This window comes from Rhipicephalus microplus, chromosome 6 (assembly GCF_043290135.1).
Source record: "Rhipicephalus microplus isolate Deutch F79 chromosome 6, USDA_Rmic, whole genome shotgun sequence".
Taxonomy (NCBI): Eukaryota; Metazoa; Arthropoda; class Arachnida; order Ixodida; family Ixodidae; genus Rhipicephalus; species Rhipicephalus microplus.
The window spans coordinates 61339975-61356012 of record NC_134705.1 but is presented as its reverse complement, the minus strand read 5'-3'; the positions used below and the strand labels follow the sequence as shown (position 1 = coordinate 61356012).

The 16038-nt window shown below is 49.1% G+C and overlaps 2 protein-coding genes across 4 annotated transcripts in view; both read left to right on the top strand.

Annotated features, from left to right (window-relative positions):
• The window catches only part of LOC142765277 (uncharacterized), a 96203-nt gene that overhangs the window by 57226 nt on the left and 22939 nt on the right, over nucleotides 1–16038 (top strand). The window lies entirely within an intron of this gene.
• LOC142765274 (uncharacterized) lies at nucleotides 6178–8331 on the top strand. Its single transcript, XM_075866009.1, has one exon. The coding sequence runs from the start codon at nucleotides 6212–6214 to the stop codon at nucleotides 8204–8206; it is 1995 nt and encodes a 664-aa protein (XP_075722124.1). The 5' UTR covers nucleotides 6178–6211; the 3' UTR covers nucleotides 8207–8331.

Here is a 16038-nt window from a genome sequence, read left to right as displayed (position 1 = left end):
CATTACGTTTAAGGAAGCACGGCGAAGAGTCGCTCCATTCTATGGACCTACATACGCTGATGCGGCGCGTCAGGGGGCACCGCCGCACCAGCCCTCGCCACACCTTCGGCCCGCGCATACCGAGCCGGCGGTTGTGGCACCTGCCCCCAAGGCGGCTGTAGCCCAGGCTACACCGCCTGCTCCCAAACAGAGGCCGGAGACTCCAGAGTCTTCGGGTCTCAAGGCCTCCCCTCACCAGGCGAGGCCTAAAATCCGAACTAATAGCCCGCACGTGCGGGCATCCAGTGCCTCCGAGGAGGCAATGGATACGTCGGCACCCTTGGGGCCGAAAGAGCGGCGTGGCTCCTTGGAGCGCGCCAAGAAAACAAAAAAGCAAATAACAGGGCCTGGTGATGGCCCTGTTACCGTAATTACTCGAATCTGACGCGCACCTTTTTTCCGGTTAAGCGAGTTTATAAATTGCATGCGCGTTAGAATCGAGTACAAACAAAAAAATTACGGTCAATCTATTGCCATCGGCAAATCCAAAATGGCCGCCCCCTACGTGCGTCGGCATGGCGCGTCGGCCATTTCTGCCTATGTGTTTCCCATGTGCGGCACTTCGTACGTGTGCTGAGGAGTTCGTCATCTAGTAGTGCATTAGCATCGACGGCGTGGAAGGGCCGACTCCAAAAACTCGATAGCACCACGATGCCGCTTTTAAAAGAAAAGTTATAGCGTGTGCAGAAACGGACGGAAATCGGGCCGCATCGGGGTCGTTCGGAGTTCCCGAAACGTGCGTGCGGGACCGGCGGAAACAAAAGCAGAAGATTCTCGACAGCAAAGCTTCACGCAAAGGCTTCAGTGGACCACAGCAGGGTCGGTTTCCGCAAATTAAAGAGCTGCTCGGCAAGTATGTGCTTGAGCAGCGAGCGGCACAGCGGCCCGTGACGACAGAACTGCTCCAAGTGCGGGCTATGCAATTAGTCTTGGAAAAAGGTCTAATGCAGAGCCAGTTTAAAGCGAGCAGGTGCTGGCTAACTAACTTTATTTAGAGGAAAGGCTTTTCCCTCCGAAGGGGAACATGCATATGCGAAAAGTTTTGCGGAGGAGTACGATGAAAAGCTTCACAGTTTTCAGAGGTTCGTCCTAAACTTGCGGCGCAACAACGGCTACCTGCTTGGGCAAATCGGGAATGCCCATCAGACGCCTCTTTACTTCGACATGCCTGGCACCACAACCGTCGAGAAGAAGGGCGCGAAGCAAGTTCGCGTGCTGACATCGGTCCACGGTAAAACTACAGTGACGGCAATGCTCTGTTACACGTCAGATGGGCACAAGCTTCGCCCGTACCTCATATTTAAATAGAATACGCTCCCGAAAGGAGTAGTTTTTTCGAGTGGTGTGATCGTGCGGGCCGGCGAGAAAAATGGGTGCGCGTTGCAATTGATGTCTTACGTTTTTTTTTTTTTTTCGCGGTGGAAATCGGGTGCGCGTTACAATCGAGGGCGCGGTAGAATCGAGTAAATACGGTAAGTGAACTCAAACTCCCCGTCTAAACAGCCACTCGCTCTTCGTACACACAGCATTATTTTACATTCACCATGAACACTCAAATTATACAATGGAACGTCAGGGGCCTTCTCAGAAACCTTGACGACATCCAAGAACTCTTACACGAACACACACCAAAAGTGCTGTGTGTACAAGAAACACACCTTAATTCAAAACACACAAATTTTCTTCGCAAACACGTTATTTTTCGAAAGGACCGTGATGATGCCATGACATCATCCGGAGGTGTTGCCATCATAGTGAAACAAGGAACTGCATGCACACACTTACAACTACAAACATCCCTTGAGGCAGTGGCTGTTCGAGCGGTTCTTTTTGATAAACTGATCACAATCTGCACTATCTACATTCCTCCTAGCTATCAGCTGCAAAAACGTGATTTACACTCTTTAATTGATCAACTTCCGGAACCTTATGTTCTCCTTGGAGACTTTAATGCGCATAGCAGGCTATGGGGTGACTCTCGGTATGACGCGCGAGGTCGGCTGATCGAACAGTTCCTTATCTCATCGAGCGCGTGTCTCCTAAATCGAAAAGAACCAACCTATTATAACCTCGCTAATAACACCTACTCCTCTATAGACCTGACCATAGTATCTCCATCTCTTGTGCCTCTACTACAGTGGAAAATCGTCAGTAATCTGTACGGAAGTGACCACTTCCCCGTAGTTTTGAGCACAACGACAGTAACTGAGTGTCCACCACGCGTTCCCAAGTGGCTCATAAACAGAGCCGACTGGGAACAGTTTTATACTATCGCTTGTCTAGGTTGGAATGACATCTGTACTTTGAACATTGATGTTGCTGTGAACTACTTCACAGCGTTTTTGATTGATGCTGCAACAAAATGCATCCCACAAACAAATGGACACCCTGGAAAACGATGTGTGCCATGGTGGAACGATGAATGCCGAAACGCGCGCAAACAGCAAAACAGAGCTTGGAGGCTGCTTCGTAACTCACCGACAGCCGAAAATCTTGAAACCTTCAAGAAAATAAAGTCTCAAGGCAGGAGAACGCGTCGGCAGGCCAGAAGAGAAAGCTGGCAGAAGTTTTTATCAGGGGTTAATTCATACACACAGGAGGCTAAAGTATGGAACATGGTCAGTAGGATAGCAGGAAAACAAGTACACGCACTTCCACTCGTAAACACTCAGGGTGATACCTTGGAAGATCAGGCAAACTTCCTCGGTGCACACTTCGAACAGGTATCCAGCTCGTACCACTATACTGACACTTTCCAAAAATACAGAACAAGAATAGAAAAGCAGAAACTTGAACACAAGTGCACTAGATCCGAGGCATATAACCAAGCTTTCAGTCTAGCTGAGCTGCAAATGTCTCTAAACTCCTGCAGTACTTCTGCCCCAGGTTCTGACCGTGTGATGTATGAAATGTTAAAAAACCTACCAAACGAAACCTGTAAAACCTTACTTTGTTTGTACAATGCTATTTGGTCTTCTGGCACTATTCCTACCTCCTGGAAAGAGGCTATTGTTATTCCCATTTTGAAAGAGGGCAAGGACCCTTCTTTACCCTCGAGTTATAGGCCTATAGCACTTACAAGCTGCTTGTGCAAAGTCTTCGAAAAAATGATAAACTGCCGACTTGTACATTTCCTTGAAACAAATAATTTGCTCGACCCATTTCAGTGCGGGTTTCGAGAAGGTAGATCCACCACAGACCACCTTGTTCGTATCGAGGCACAGATCAGAGACGCCTTCGTCCATAAACAATATTTTCTCTCTGTGTTCCTAGATATCGAAAAGGCGTATGATACAACATGGCGGTTCGGCATTCTAAGAGACCTGTCTCACCTTGGTGTGCGAGGAAGAATGTTTCATATAATCGAAAGTTACCTGTCAAGGCGGACATTCCGTGTCCGTCTGGGCAGTGTGCTTTCCCAAACATTTGTCCAGGAAACAGGCGTGCCACAAGGTGGCGTGCTTAGTTGCACACTTTTTATTATCAAAATGAACTCTTTGCACTTGTCCATTCCCCGCAATATGTTCTATTGTACATATGTCGACGACGTTCAGCTTGGCTTCAAGTCATGCAACTTGGCCATGTGTGAGCGGCAGGTTCAGCTGGGTTTAAATAAGATCTCCAAATGGGCAGATGAAAACGGATTTCGACTTAACCCACAAAAAAGCACGTGTGTTTTGTTCTCTCGAAAGAGAGGCATGCACTCGGAACCTGACATTCGACTGAACGGGCAACGTCTGTCCGTCAAAGCCGAGCATAAATTCTTAGGCCTAATCTTGGACAACAAGTTGACCTTCGTGCCGTACATCAAGTATCTAAAAACAAAATGTTTAAAAGCCATGAATGTTTTAAAAGTGTTGTCACGTACTACTTGGGGTAGTGATAGGCAATGCCTCATGAACCTCTATAGAAGCCTCATTCGCACCCGCTTAGATTATGGGGCCGTTGTCTATCATTCTGCTACTCAAAGTGCCTTGAAGATGCTGGACCCCGTGCACCATTTGGGCATCCGCCTTTCTACGGGTGCTTTTCGCACCAGCCCCGTAGAAAGCCTTTACGTTGAGTCAAATGAGTGGTCGCTTCATCTGCAAAGAACCTACATGTCCTTTGTTTATTTCCTTAAGGTGAAAGCAGACAAGAGGCACCCCTCATACTCTACTATTAATGACTTGTCGAGCTCCATTCTTTTTCAAAACAGGCCTTCAATGAGGCAGCCCTTCTCAGTTCGCCTGAAGGGTCTAGCTGAGGACACTGGAGTGTCACTCGAACACAATTTAATGGCTCCTGTAGCATACCCGCCACCGTGGCAGTGGCAGACTATAGATTGCGATGTGTCTTTTTTAGAAGTTACTAAACATGCGCCTATTGCCCATATTCGAACATACTTCTTGGAACTTCAACACAAATACACACGTCCTGAGTTTTTTACAGATGCCTCTAAGTCTAACTCCTCTGTGTCCTACGCTGCTGTTGGCCCTTCCTTTTCGGATGCTGGCCCTCTACATCCAGACACAAGTATCTTCACGGCGGAAGCTTACGCGATACTTGTGGCAGCTAAACACATCAAACAATTACAAATACAAAAAGCAGTAATTTATACAGACTCCCTTAGTGTGGTAACGGCTCTGCACAGTCTTAAAAAACAAAAAAACCCTGTCCTCATCTCACTTTACTCTATTTTATGCACACTTTACACACACAACCAACATGTTGTAGTGTGCTGGGTGCCAGGGCATCGTGAGATTCAAGGCAACGTGATGGCGGATCAGCTTGCTGCATCCGTCCACGAGGGCACCGCCACTACACCCATATTAATCCCGGCCCTTGATCTTAAGCCGTCTCTCAAACTAAACCTCAGGGACTACTGGCAGAGCAAGTGGGATACACACACACAAAACAAACTACACATTATTAAGCCACACCTTGGTCATTGGCTGCCAGTATCAAAATCGCGTTATACAGAGGTAATACTAACGAGACTCAGGATAGGACACACATACGCAACACACACACATCTTTTGTCTAGTGACGATCCACCATTGTGCGACAAATGTGGTGAAACATTAACAGTCCTTCACATACTAATCCAGTGTAAACATTTAGAAACTCTAAGAAAACAACATTTTCCATTACTCTACCGACAACATATACCTTCACACCCTGCAATGTTTGTCGGTAGGGAACCACTTTTTAGTCATAAATCATTGTTAGCGTTTTTAAAAGAAATTCACAGCTTTCATGTCATATACCCGGGCATACCGTAGCATGACCTCTCCAGAGAGGTTTTTGCTGCGGTGGCTACACAAGAAAGCACATGCCTCACGGCCCTTGGACGCAAGGGCTTGAACGAGTGAGGCACTTGTGCTAATGCCATACATATCCACCATCGTCTTTTATTATCACCAACTTTTGTCATCTGTTCACACCACACACCTTCCACGGCATGGTCATGATTTTATTATTTGTATGTTTTTACCCGCCTTACTGCGAGGAATTTTATGGCCCTTATACAGCCACTTATCACAATCATTGTCCATATTTTTAGTAAGATGAACTGGCGCTCTTTGGCCGTGAATCGGCCCTTGCGCCATAAAACATCATCATCATCATCAACGTCTAATTCGTCGCGAAACCATTTGAAATAAAGTTTAGAACATGCCGCGGCGGCCCTCGAGCGGCGCGCGAGCGCTCAAAATACCCCAACTTGGCGTGATCGCAGTTTCTCGACCGCTCAACGGAGCGCCGCCATTTTGGTGTTGTTTTGTTTGTGAATTCTTGCTCTTTCTTTCCCCGCCACCTGCGTCACCGGCGGCAGCGCAGGAGAGGAGCAAGCCGCTCATGATTGGAGGGCTCGCGAGAGCTTTCAAGTTTCCCGCGGCTGAGGCGCGCAGCTGGGATTGGGCGAAGCGCGCGCTCCCCAAGGACGCGGGGGAGCCCGCGACTGCCATTGGCTGCTGCGCGCGATGACGTAGCGCTCTTGCGCATAATGCGGCCGATGCGGCCGCTCGTCTGCTGCTCCTCCGTCCGGCGTCTTTGTGTTCCGCTCGCTTCCGAGTATCGTTGCAGCCGTTCGCATACTCTCCACGTTTCAACTGTCTTCGAAACGATTTTCAACCGTCTTTACGAGACGATTTCAACCGTCTATACGAGACCGTTGTTGTGTTCGCTCACGATGCGCCCAACGAAAAAGAAGACGCTACAATCGTTCGGTGCAAGGAAGCGAGCTATGAAGCTTGTCCGCGCGGCGAGGCTCTCCGCTCGCACGTGCGCCGACGGTGATCGCGCCGACGGTACCTGTGGGGCAGCTTCTGCTTCATCTACGCAAGAGAGTGGTCGCATCGACGCGCCTAGCAACGGGGCTCCTGCTCCGCCGGTGCAAGAATTTGTCGTTACAAGTGCGCCTGGTGTCTCGTGCTCATCGACAGTGGCTTCCGCATCTTCTCTTTCATCGGCCTCGAGTGCGATGGCGTCGTCAACTGTGCATTTGCGAACAAGTTTCCTGACGTGCGAGGAGAAAGAGGTGGCGGATCAACAACGCGCTGCTGTGCAAAGAGAACTTGGCGCTATGCCAGCGACGGAGTGGAAATTTCAGGCAATGGAGCGCGATCATGAAGCTGCCACCGCTACAAGTGAAGGCGAAAAATTTTTCCTTGTGCAAATGGATGCCCTAGACGACCTGCTATCTCGAACCCCGTGCCACCGGTGCACCGCGATTGGGATGAAGGTACGAGGAGGCACCCAACTTGGACTTGCTGCAAAGCTTGAGCTAGTATGCTTGCATTGTGGAATAGTTTCAAGCTCATGGAGTTCATCTCGTCAGGATGACACAAAGGCTTTTGATGTGAATGTAAGAGCCATTATGGCAGCAAAACAAATAGGCAAGGGACAAACAGCTCTCAACGACTTTTGGGCAGCGATGAACGTGTCCCATCATGGCCTCCATCACAAGACCTTTCAGAAGCACCTGAAGAAATTCAGGGAACCGCAGACACAATGCATAGAAAATTTCTATGCAGAATCTGCTTCTGCTGTAAAAGCCACTTACAAAGAAATGGATCAATGTTTCACCAGGGATATAACAGTTTGTTATGATGGAACATGGCACAAGCGTGGGCACACATCCCATATTGGAGTCGGGGCAATTATCGAATACCATACGGGCCTTATCTTGGACGCCGTTGTTCTGTATAATCAGCGCCTTGGTTGCCAAGTAGGGCCAAAGCCTGGAGACGCAGACTATGCATGCTGGCTAGAGAATCATGTGTGCCAGAAAAACACCGACTCTAAATCAGGGAGAATGGAGGTTGAGGCAGCTATCATCCTCTTTTCACGCTCACTGTCGAAGCACAACCTCCGTTACACAACGCTCGTGTCTGATGGAGATAGTGCCACCTTCTCTGCCCTTGTACAAGAAAATGTTTATGGACTGGTCCCCATTTCAAAAGAGGAATGCCTGAACCACATTCAGAAGAGGATGGGGACTGCACTTCGCAACCTTGTGCAGAAAAGCGACAAGGCTTTGGGAGGGAAGGGCAGGCTGACAAAGGCCCTCATCGACAAGTTCACAGATTATTATGGCTGGGCCCTACGGAACAATTCCGATGATGTAGCTGCAATGCGGCGGGCAGTGATGACATCGTACCACCATGTGACGTCGACGGATGAGGAGCCGCACCACGACTTGTGCCCAGAGGGTGCAGACTCCTGGTGTCGTCACAATGCCAGCAAGATTACCGGTGTTCCACCTCCGAAGCATTCGTACAAGCTGCCACGCTATGTTGCAGATGCACTTCTACCCATTTATGAGAGGCTCTCACAGGCTTCTCTTCTGCAACGCTGCCTGGGAGCAAAGACGCAGAATGCATCAGAGTCCTTTCACTCTGTGCTGTGGTCCCTCATGCCCAAAGAGCAGCATGCGTCACTGATTGCTGTGGAGACAGCACTGCATGATGCAGTGCTAAGATACAATGCTGGCTGCTACAGGGCCACCCAAGAGCTAGCTTCATCAGTGGGGCTAACACCTGGCCACCTGGCCATTCAACGGGCAGCCGAGAAAGATTCTCTGCGCTTGAAAAAGGCTAAGAAGCGATCCCTAGAGAAGATGGAAAGGCGGCAAAGAAAGAGAGTGCCAAAGGACAGCTCCAGTTACGCTGCAGGTTCATTTTAGAACTGCCTATGTGCTCAAAACTTTCAAACGTCGTTTTCTCAAAATGACTTTTTTGGCTAGTGAGGCTGCTTATTCCAGCCATATCTCTGGAACCACTCATTGGATTTCCATAAATCTTTTTTTATTATGTACATGAATAAATTTCTGAGGGGGTGACAAGCCCATTTTTTCAATATATGTGTTATTTACTCTTTAATCAAAATTTGATTGATAATATCCTAATCACGAACACAAAGTTTGATGGTCTGCTAAAACTTTTCAGCAAGGAAATTCAAAAAAAGGGCTCTGTTACCCCCTGGAGTATCAATCTGGGAATCATCATAGTTAATTTCACAGTTCCAGCACCTTTTGAAAGTTCTCCAGGCCTGGAATAAGAGAACCATGTGCACTACCCTGATATTCTGCTGTAACTTGAAAACCAGTGAACATAACTTGATGAAATTTTGTAGTTCTTCTAATGCTTTTGCTATAAGTCTATCCTGAAAATTTCATTAAGATATCTCAATAAACAAAAAAGTTGGTATCCGATGGTAGCCTCCCTCCTTAAAGAATGCCGACGTCTCGAACAAGCTAAAGCCCGCCGTGTAGCCCAAAACATCGTGCGCCTTCCGAACACAGCGGCCACCTCTTCGTGTGACGACGCCTTCCACCAGGCCCCTCCATGTGACAGCCTCACACGCATCATTCGTCGAGAGGTCGAGGCAGCATAACCGGTAGCCACGCCACGACTCGACGCCTACGCCTTCCCCGACCACGATTTCTTCGATACAAGCCGTCGTTCGTCAGGAGCTATCGAATGTCGGCCTACATCCTGTACCTGCCGTATACTCTGCTGCGCCTTCTTTTCGTCCCCCTTCTGCTCCTCGCATACAACGCAATCCGTCCGAATGGCGCACCCTTGATGACAGGCCCATATGTTTCAACTGTCGACGCGTTGGTCATATCGCACGTCACTGCCGCAGCCGCTGGGCTCCACCGTCCCATTATGCACCTCAGTATTACACCACTTCTGCTCGCGAATCGTTCCCATCACTTTCTCCATCAACGCCGACCACATTTTCCGCTCCTACAGCACCTCTGAGCAGACCTCGCTACGACCGGTCACCATCCCCTGCTCGTCGTCAGTCCCGGTCGCCCCCACAACGCCGTGCTGCCTCCCCGACCTATTCGCAGCATCTCCGACCGGAAAACTAGGCCGTGCAGCTTCTGGAGGTGGAGCTGCGTTGACGACCTTCGTAAGAATCCTCGATTAACGTTAACAACGAACCGGAACCTTTCGGACGTTACTATCGACAATGTTCGTGTCAGTGCGTTGATAGATAGTGGCGCGCATGTGTCCATTATGAGTGCTAACCTTCTCCGCCGACTTAGAAAAGTTGTCACGCCCGCCCTCAACCGAGCTGTACGAGTCGCCGATGGAGGAACTGCCGCAATTCTTGGCATGTGCTCCGCGCGAGTGTCTATTGGGGAGAGAAGCACTGTCGTTCTTTTCGCCGTTATCGAACATTGCCCTCATGAACTCATTCTCGGTATGGATTTTCTAGCCACGCACTCTGCCCTCATAGACTGTTCAGCTGGCTCTCTCCATCTCGATTTACCCCTCTTTTCCGACCCACCTAGCCCACCGCAAACCAGCCTCTGCTGCATTGATTTCACGCGCCTCCCTCCTAACTCCGTCACACATGTCGACTTATCCTCCACGCCGCCAGTACCTGATGGTGATTACATGGTGGCCCCGATTCCTGCAGTGATGCTTACGCATGGGGTTGCTGTGCCGCATATGGTTCTGACGATTAAGAGAAACCGCACCTTCCTTCCACTGGTCAACTTTTCACTCACCACCCAAGTTTTGCCACAGGGTATCTCCCTGGCCAAAATTACTGCTCTCCAAGATGACCATGTCGAGCCCTTCAGAGTTGACGATTGCTGCAGCTCAGTCAGTGGTTCCACTCCATCACGTTCTTGGGGTGCCGACATTGAGCGAATGGTGTCATCGGACCTCACGTCTGAGCAAGCTTCAGCGCTTTGCCACGTTCTTGAGGGCTATCGTAGCATTTTCGACTTTGCCAGCAACTCTTTGGGCCAAACGACCATTGTCACCCATCGCATAAATACTGGCCATGCAACCCCCATTCGCCGACACCCCTACCGTGTGTCGGCGTCGGAGCGTGCAATATTACAACACCAAGTCGACAAAATGCTTGCGAAAAACATTATCGAGCCTTCATGCAGCCCCTGGGCTTCTCCAGTCGTCCTTGTTAAAAAGAAAGATGGAACATGGCGCTTTTGTGTCGATTACCGTCACCTTAACAAAATTACCAAAAAAGACCTTTATCCTTTACCTCGCATCGACGACGCCCTCGACTGCCTGTACGGTGCCACCTATTTTTCAACTATTGACCTTCGGTCAGGGTACTGGCAGATAGCCGTCGACGAGATGGACCGCGAGAAGACCGCATTCATCACTCCTGATGGTCTTTATCAGTTTAAGGTGATGCCCTTTGGACTCTGCAATCCACCAGCCACATTTGAAAGAATGATGGACTCATTGCTCCAAGGGTTGAAATGGTCCACCTGCTTGTGTTACCTTGACGATGTTATTGTCTTTTCGCCCACATTCGACTCGCATCTTGATCGTTTGTCAGCTATTTTGGACGTTTTTCGTCGAGCCGGACTCCAGCTTAACGCCTCCAAGTGCCACTTCGCTCGTCGCCAAATTTCCGTGCTCGGTCACCTTGTCGATGCCCAAGGCGTGCGTCCAGACCCAGAGAAAATTCGTGCAGTCACGAACTTTCCCGTTCCGAGGACCATAAAGGATGTCCGCAGTTTTGTGGGGTTGTGCTCATATTTCAGACGCTTTGTTAAGGACTTTGCGACCATTGCACGCCCACTCACAGACCTCTTGAAGAAAGACACCTCATTTACCTGGGGCCATGATCAAGCGTCATCGTTTTCGCAACTTACAACACTGCTTACAACGCCACCAATCTTAGCTCACTTTGATCCATTAGCCCCAACCGAGGTTCACACGGACGCCAGTGGACACGGCATAGGAGCTGTGCTATTGCAGCAACAACGCGGACACGACCGTGTTATAGCCTACGCAAGTCGACTGCTATCTCCAGCCGAGCGCAACTATTCCATCACGGAGCGCGAGTGCCTCGCCCTTGTATGGGCAGTCGCCAAGTTTCGCCCATACCTGTACGGGCGCTCATTCCGTGTTGTCACGGATCATCACGCGCTCTGCTGGCTAGCCTCCCTGAAGGACCCCACGGGACGTCTCGCTCGTTGGGCTCTACGCCTTCAAGAGTACACGTTCTCTGTAATGTACAAAACAGGGCGATTACATCACGATGCGGATTGTTTATCCCGCTACCCTGTTGACGAAGCAACCGATACCGACGCTATCACGGACGTTTTTTCCGTGTCGCAGCTGTTAAACATTGGCGAAGAGCAACGTCGGGATGCTTCTTTACGAGCCATCATTGACAAACTGGAGTCAACGCCACGCGACCCGTCCCTACGAATGTTTTTGGTGAAAGACGGGATCCTATATCGCCGAAACCTTGATTCCTTCGGATCAGACTTACTTCCTGTCATCCCAGCGCACCTGCATTCCTCTGTCCTGCGTCAACTCCATGACGCTCCCATAACGGGCCATTTGGGCGTTTCTCGCACCTACGATCGAGTACGACGTCGGTTTTTTTGGCCTGAACTTGCCCGCTCTGTTCGACGCTATGTCGCCGCTTGTGAGCCCTGTCAGCGTCGCAAAACGCCGTCTGCCCTCCCAGCCGGCTACCTTCAGCCGATCGACGTTCCCAACGAGCCTTTCTTTTGAGTTGGTCTCGACCTGTTGGGCTCTTTTCCACTCTCCACAGCCGGAAATAAATGGATTGCTGTTGCCACGGACTACGCGACGCGGTACGCAATCACACGAGCACTCCCGACCAGCTGCGCTACCGACGTTGCGGACTTTCTGCTGTACGACATAATATTAGTGCACGGTGCTCCCCGTCAACTTCTCACCGACCGTGGCCGCACGTTCTTATCAGCTGTCGTTCATGAAATCCTGAGGTCTTGCCATACCAAGCACAAATTTACTACGTCGTACCATCCCCAGTCAAATGGCCTCACGGAGCGCCTTAACAGGACCCTAACCGATATGCTTGCCAAATACGTTGCGCCAGACCACCATGATTGGGACATTCATTTGCCGTATGTGACGTTCGCCTACAATTCATCTCGTCACAACACTGCCGGATATTCGCCCTTCTATCTACTATATGGCCGGGAGCCAACTTTACCTTTAGACACGTTACTACCTGCGGCCACTGAATATGCTGGGGAAGCCATTGCCCGCGCCGACCACGCGCGCCAAGTCGCCCGTAACCGTCTACAGGCTTCACAGGCGTGCCAACAACAGCTCTACAATTCTCACAATAGGGACGTGCACTTTTCTCCGGGTTCTCTCGTGCTCCTCTGGTCACCTACTCGGCGTGTGGGTTTGTCAGAAAAACTGTTGTCGCCCTACACTGGACCATTCCGTATCGTTCGCCAAGTGACAGACGTCACGTACGAGATTGTTCCAACTGATCCAACAAAGTCATCGTCAGCTCCGAGCGACATTGTTCACGTGGCTCGGCTAAAGCCCTATTACCCCCCTTCGACATCATCTGCGTAAATTTAGCACCGAGACGGTGCTTCTACCGCCGGGGGTTATGATACAAAACAGCCGCTAAACACGGCTGCATGAAAGAGGAGGACGAAGTCAGTTTTCGTTGGATGCTGGTCTGGCGCCATCTTACTCGTCGAATTCTGTGCGCTCTAAATAGATCATTAAACAAGTTACTCGTAACAATATCACATAGCCGTGTCAGCCCAATGACTGTTTTCATCAAAATCATGAAACGGTAATATTCTGACAGCTTAATCGTATGTTAGCCAGCGCCTCTTTCTTTGTCCGTCATTTTAACTATAAGCATTATTAGGGAGTGCCATGTCCAATGCTGACGTAGTCACCGCTTTACGATGCTAACATGATATGGAAGATTTTATGTGAAAGTGCCACCAGGGCGAGAAGCACAATGCATCAAGTGCTGCACCATCCTGGAGATGCCAATGGGGACTACTACTACTACAGTATGTATAACCTTGTTACAATGGATCTGCTCACAACTGACATTCGGAAACTACATACCGATTTGTGGCATTATGTTGATCTTCTTATCTCTACCATTGATCAAGATTTGTTTACAACGGATTCGGGTATAACAAACATTCGGGTATAATTGACCGAAATAAGAGGCCAGAAAAGTAGCCAGCACTCTTTTACAGCGGACTTTTCACATCGCTTGGCATACTTCCAGGAAGGGAGCATTGTGCCTGCGGTGTCAACTCAGGTGGCAGGGTGGCAGCCATTTTGAGACGGCCGTGCTTGGCTTGCATCGATCTGGCTAGCGAGGCTTACTACGGCTAATGGCTAATGCATTGTACAAAAATCGATAATTCTTTATGATGGTAGTGTTATCAAAGCAAAAAACAGTCTACTTATCGACTCCAAAAAAAACATTAAAGAGATACTTCCTTAGCAATTGCATACTTTTGCCAAAGTAAAAAAAAAAACAAAGTTGATAGAAAGCGCTCGCTTGGTAGCGGCCCCTCTCGGAATAGAAATTATGGTCGGCATAGCGCTGACGGGGGGTGCATTGATTCATTGTGTGCGTGATCACGATGTGATGGAGCCTATGGAGCCGAGCACATCAGCCAATGACGCGCGTTGTAAGCCACTGCAAGCGACGAAGCATAAGCAGATATCTCTAAAAGTCAAGCTTGATATCACTGAGCAAGCTGAGAAGGGGAAAAAGCAGGTGGACGTCGTCATAGCGTACGTCTTGTCGAAGCAGACAGTCAACACAATTGTCAACGCCAAAGGGATGATCTTGTCGAAGAAAGTATCAGGTGACTTACAACCCAAGAGGTTTCGGTTCAGTGAAGCTTCATAGTCTGGCATCGAAGAGGCCTGCTGATGTGGCTTCGTGACGCCCGTTCGCGAAATATCCGTGAGAACAGACTGCTGCTACGAAAACGTGCGGAGCAACTTGCATTTGTCTTTAATCAAAAACAGTTTCAATGCAATGAAGGTTAGCTCAACCGTTTTAAATCGAGGCACGGAATCGCCTTTAAGTGTCTATTCGGAGAGTCGGCAAGCGTCGACGACACTGTTGTTGCCGACTGGAAGTCCGATCTTCTTCCCGCTCACCTCGAAGGCTATGCATTGCAGGATGTGTTCGACACCGATGAGAGCGCTTTTTTTATAAGTTAAAGCCAAGAAAGACTTTTTTGTTTTGCCAAAGCCGCTTGCCACAGCGGCAAGAAGTCCAAGAAGCGCGTTAGCGTTCTCTTTTGCTGCAATATAAATGGGAGCGAAAAGACCAAACTCTTGGTTATAGGCAAGTCGAAAAGACCACGGTGCATGCGCAGCATGCACATTCCTATGGACTGGGATTCGAACAAAAGTGCCTGGACGACAAAGGACATTTTCAACAGATGGTTGCTCGACTTTGACATCAATATGCCCCAACAAAACAAGAATGTGTTACTTTTCCTTGACAATTGCTCGAGCCACATGCACCTTCTCCAGCTACATGCAACTAAGGTCGCTTACTTCCCACCTAACACAACGTCAAAGGCACAGCCTATTGATCAAGGCGTTGTGCACTCATAAAGCCAAGGTACCGCTGAGAGAGAGAAAGAGAGGAAGCATGAGAATGCCCTTCTACGACAGTGCACGATAAAGGCCATACGTAGAGCCTTACTGCTAATTAAGGTAACTACTGCTTATGGAATAAGTGAGAGTACGAATCGACGGGTACTACGAAAAACCCAAGTGTAAAATGGGGGAATTATACTGCAGAAGCACATAAGGTTCCCGGTCAACTGAAAGCCTAGCTTATGACAGACAATAGAGTATAATGACAAAATATACATTTTTTTTGCATATGAGTATAGGCATGCGTAGTATGGTATGTGCGCCTCTGAGCAAGAGTATTTTCGCCACGTTGATTTTCTACTTAGCATGCGAGCTTGTTACAACGCCACAGTTTATAAGGGCTCAAGACAAGTTTTTTTTTAAAACAACTATGCTTTATCATGCAGGTATAACTAAAAATATACCCGGACTGTTCGCTCCAGTGGGCGCATATCAGTGACCGTGTCGGGCACTGATATGCCAAGGACTAGAATTACCAATTACCAAGGACTAGAACCACTACACAAGGTTAGAGGGCGAATGACGGCAGCCTACTACATGGACGTATTAGAAACAGTCCTTTTGCCCTACCTCCTTGACGGTTTCTTTCCAGGCGGACTGTGTCACTTGCAACAGGATGGGGCACCTATTCACACGGCAAAAAAAATTTGAGAGCTTCTTGACAGCTTTGGAATAATTACCGCGGACTGGCCTTCTAGAAGCCCTGACCTCAACATAATCGAAAATGTGTGGGGTCCAATGAAAAGAAACCTCGCCAAACAGCCTGGGCTTGCGACATGCAACGCGGACGATCTGTGGTGCGCTATTGAAACGAAGTGGGTCCGACTGAGAAATGATTCCCCTCTTGTGGACCATCTCTACGAATCTCTTTCTCAGAGAATTGAGAGCTTGCGGTGGTCTGGTGGAGCTGCAATGCGCTATTAGTTGTATGTACAATCACTTGCAGTCCCAGCTAATGAACTACGACAAGATTTCTGCAGCGGCTAAGTTACTGCTCAAACTTAAACTGTCAGCAATGAATGTTCGCTCACGAAACACACAAGGAAATAATACCGCATGCGTG

Excerpts from the sequence above, each read along its gene's own strand:
- LOC142765274 (XM_075866009.1), top strand. The coding sequence starts at position 6,212 with ATGCGCCCAACGAAAAAGAAGACGCTACAATCGTTCGGTGCAAGGAAG.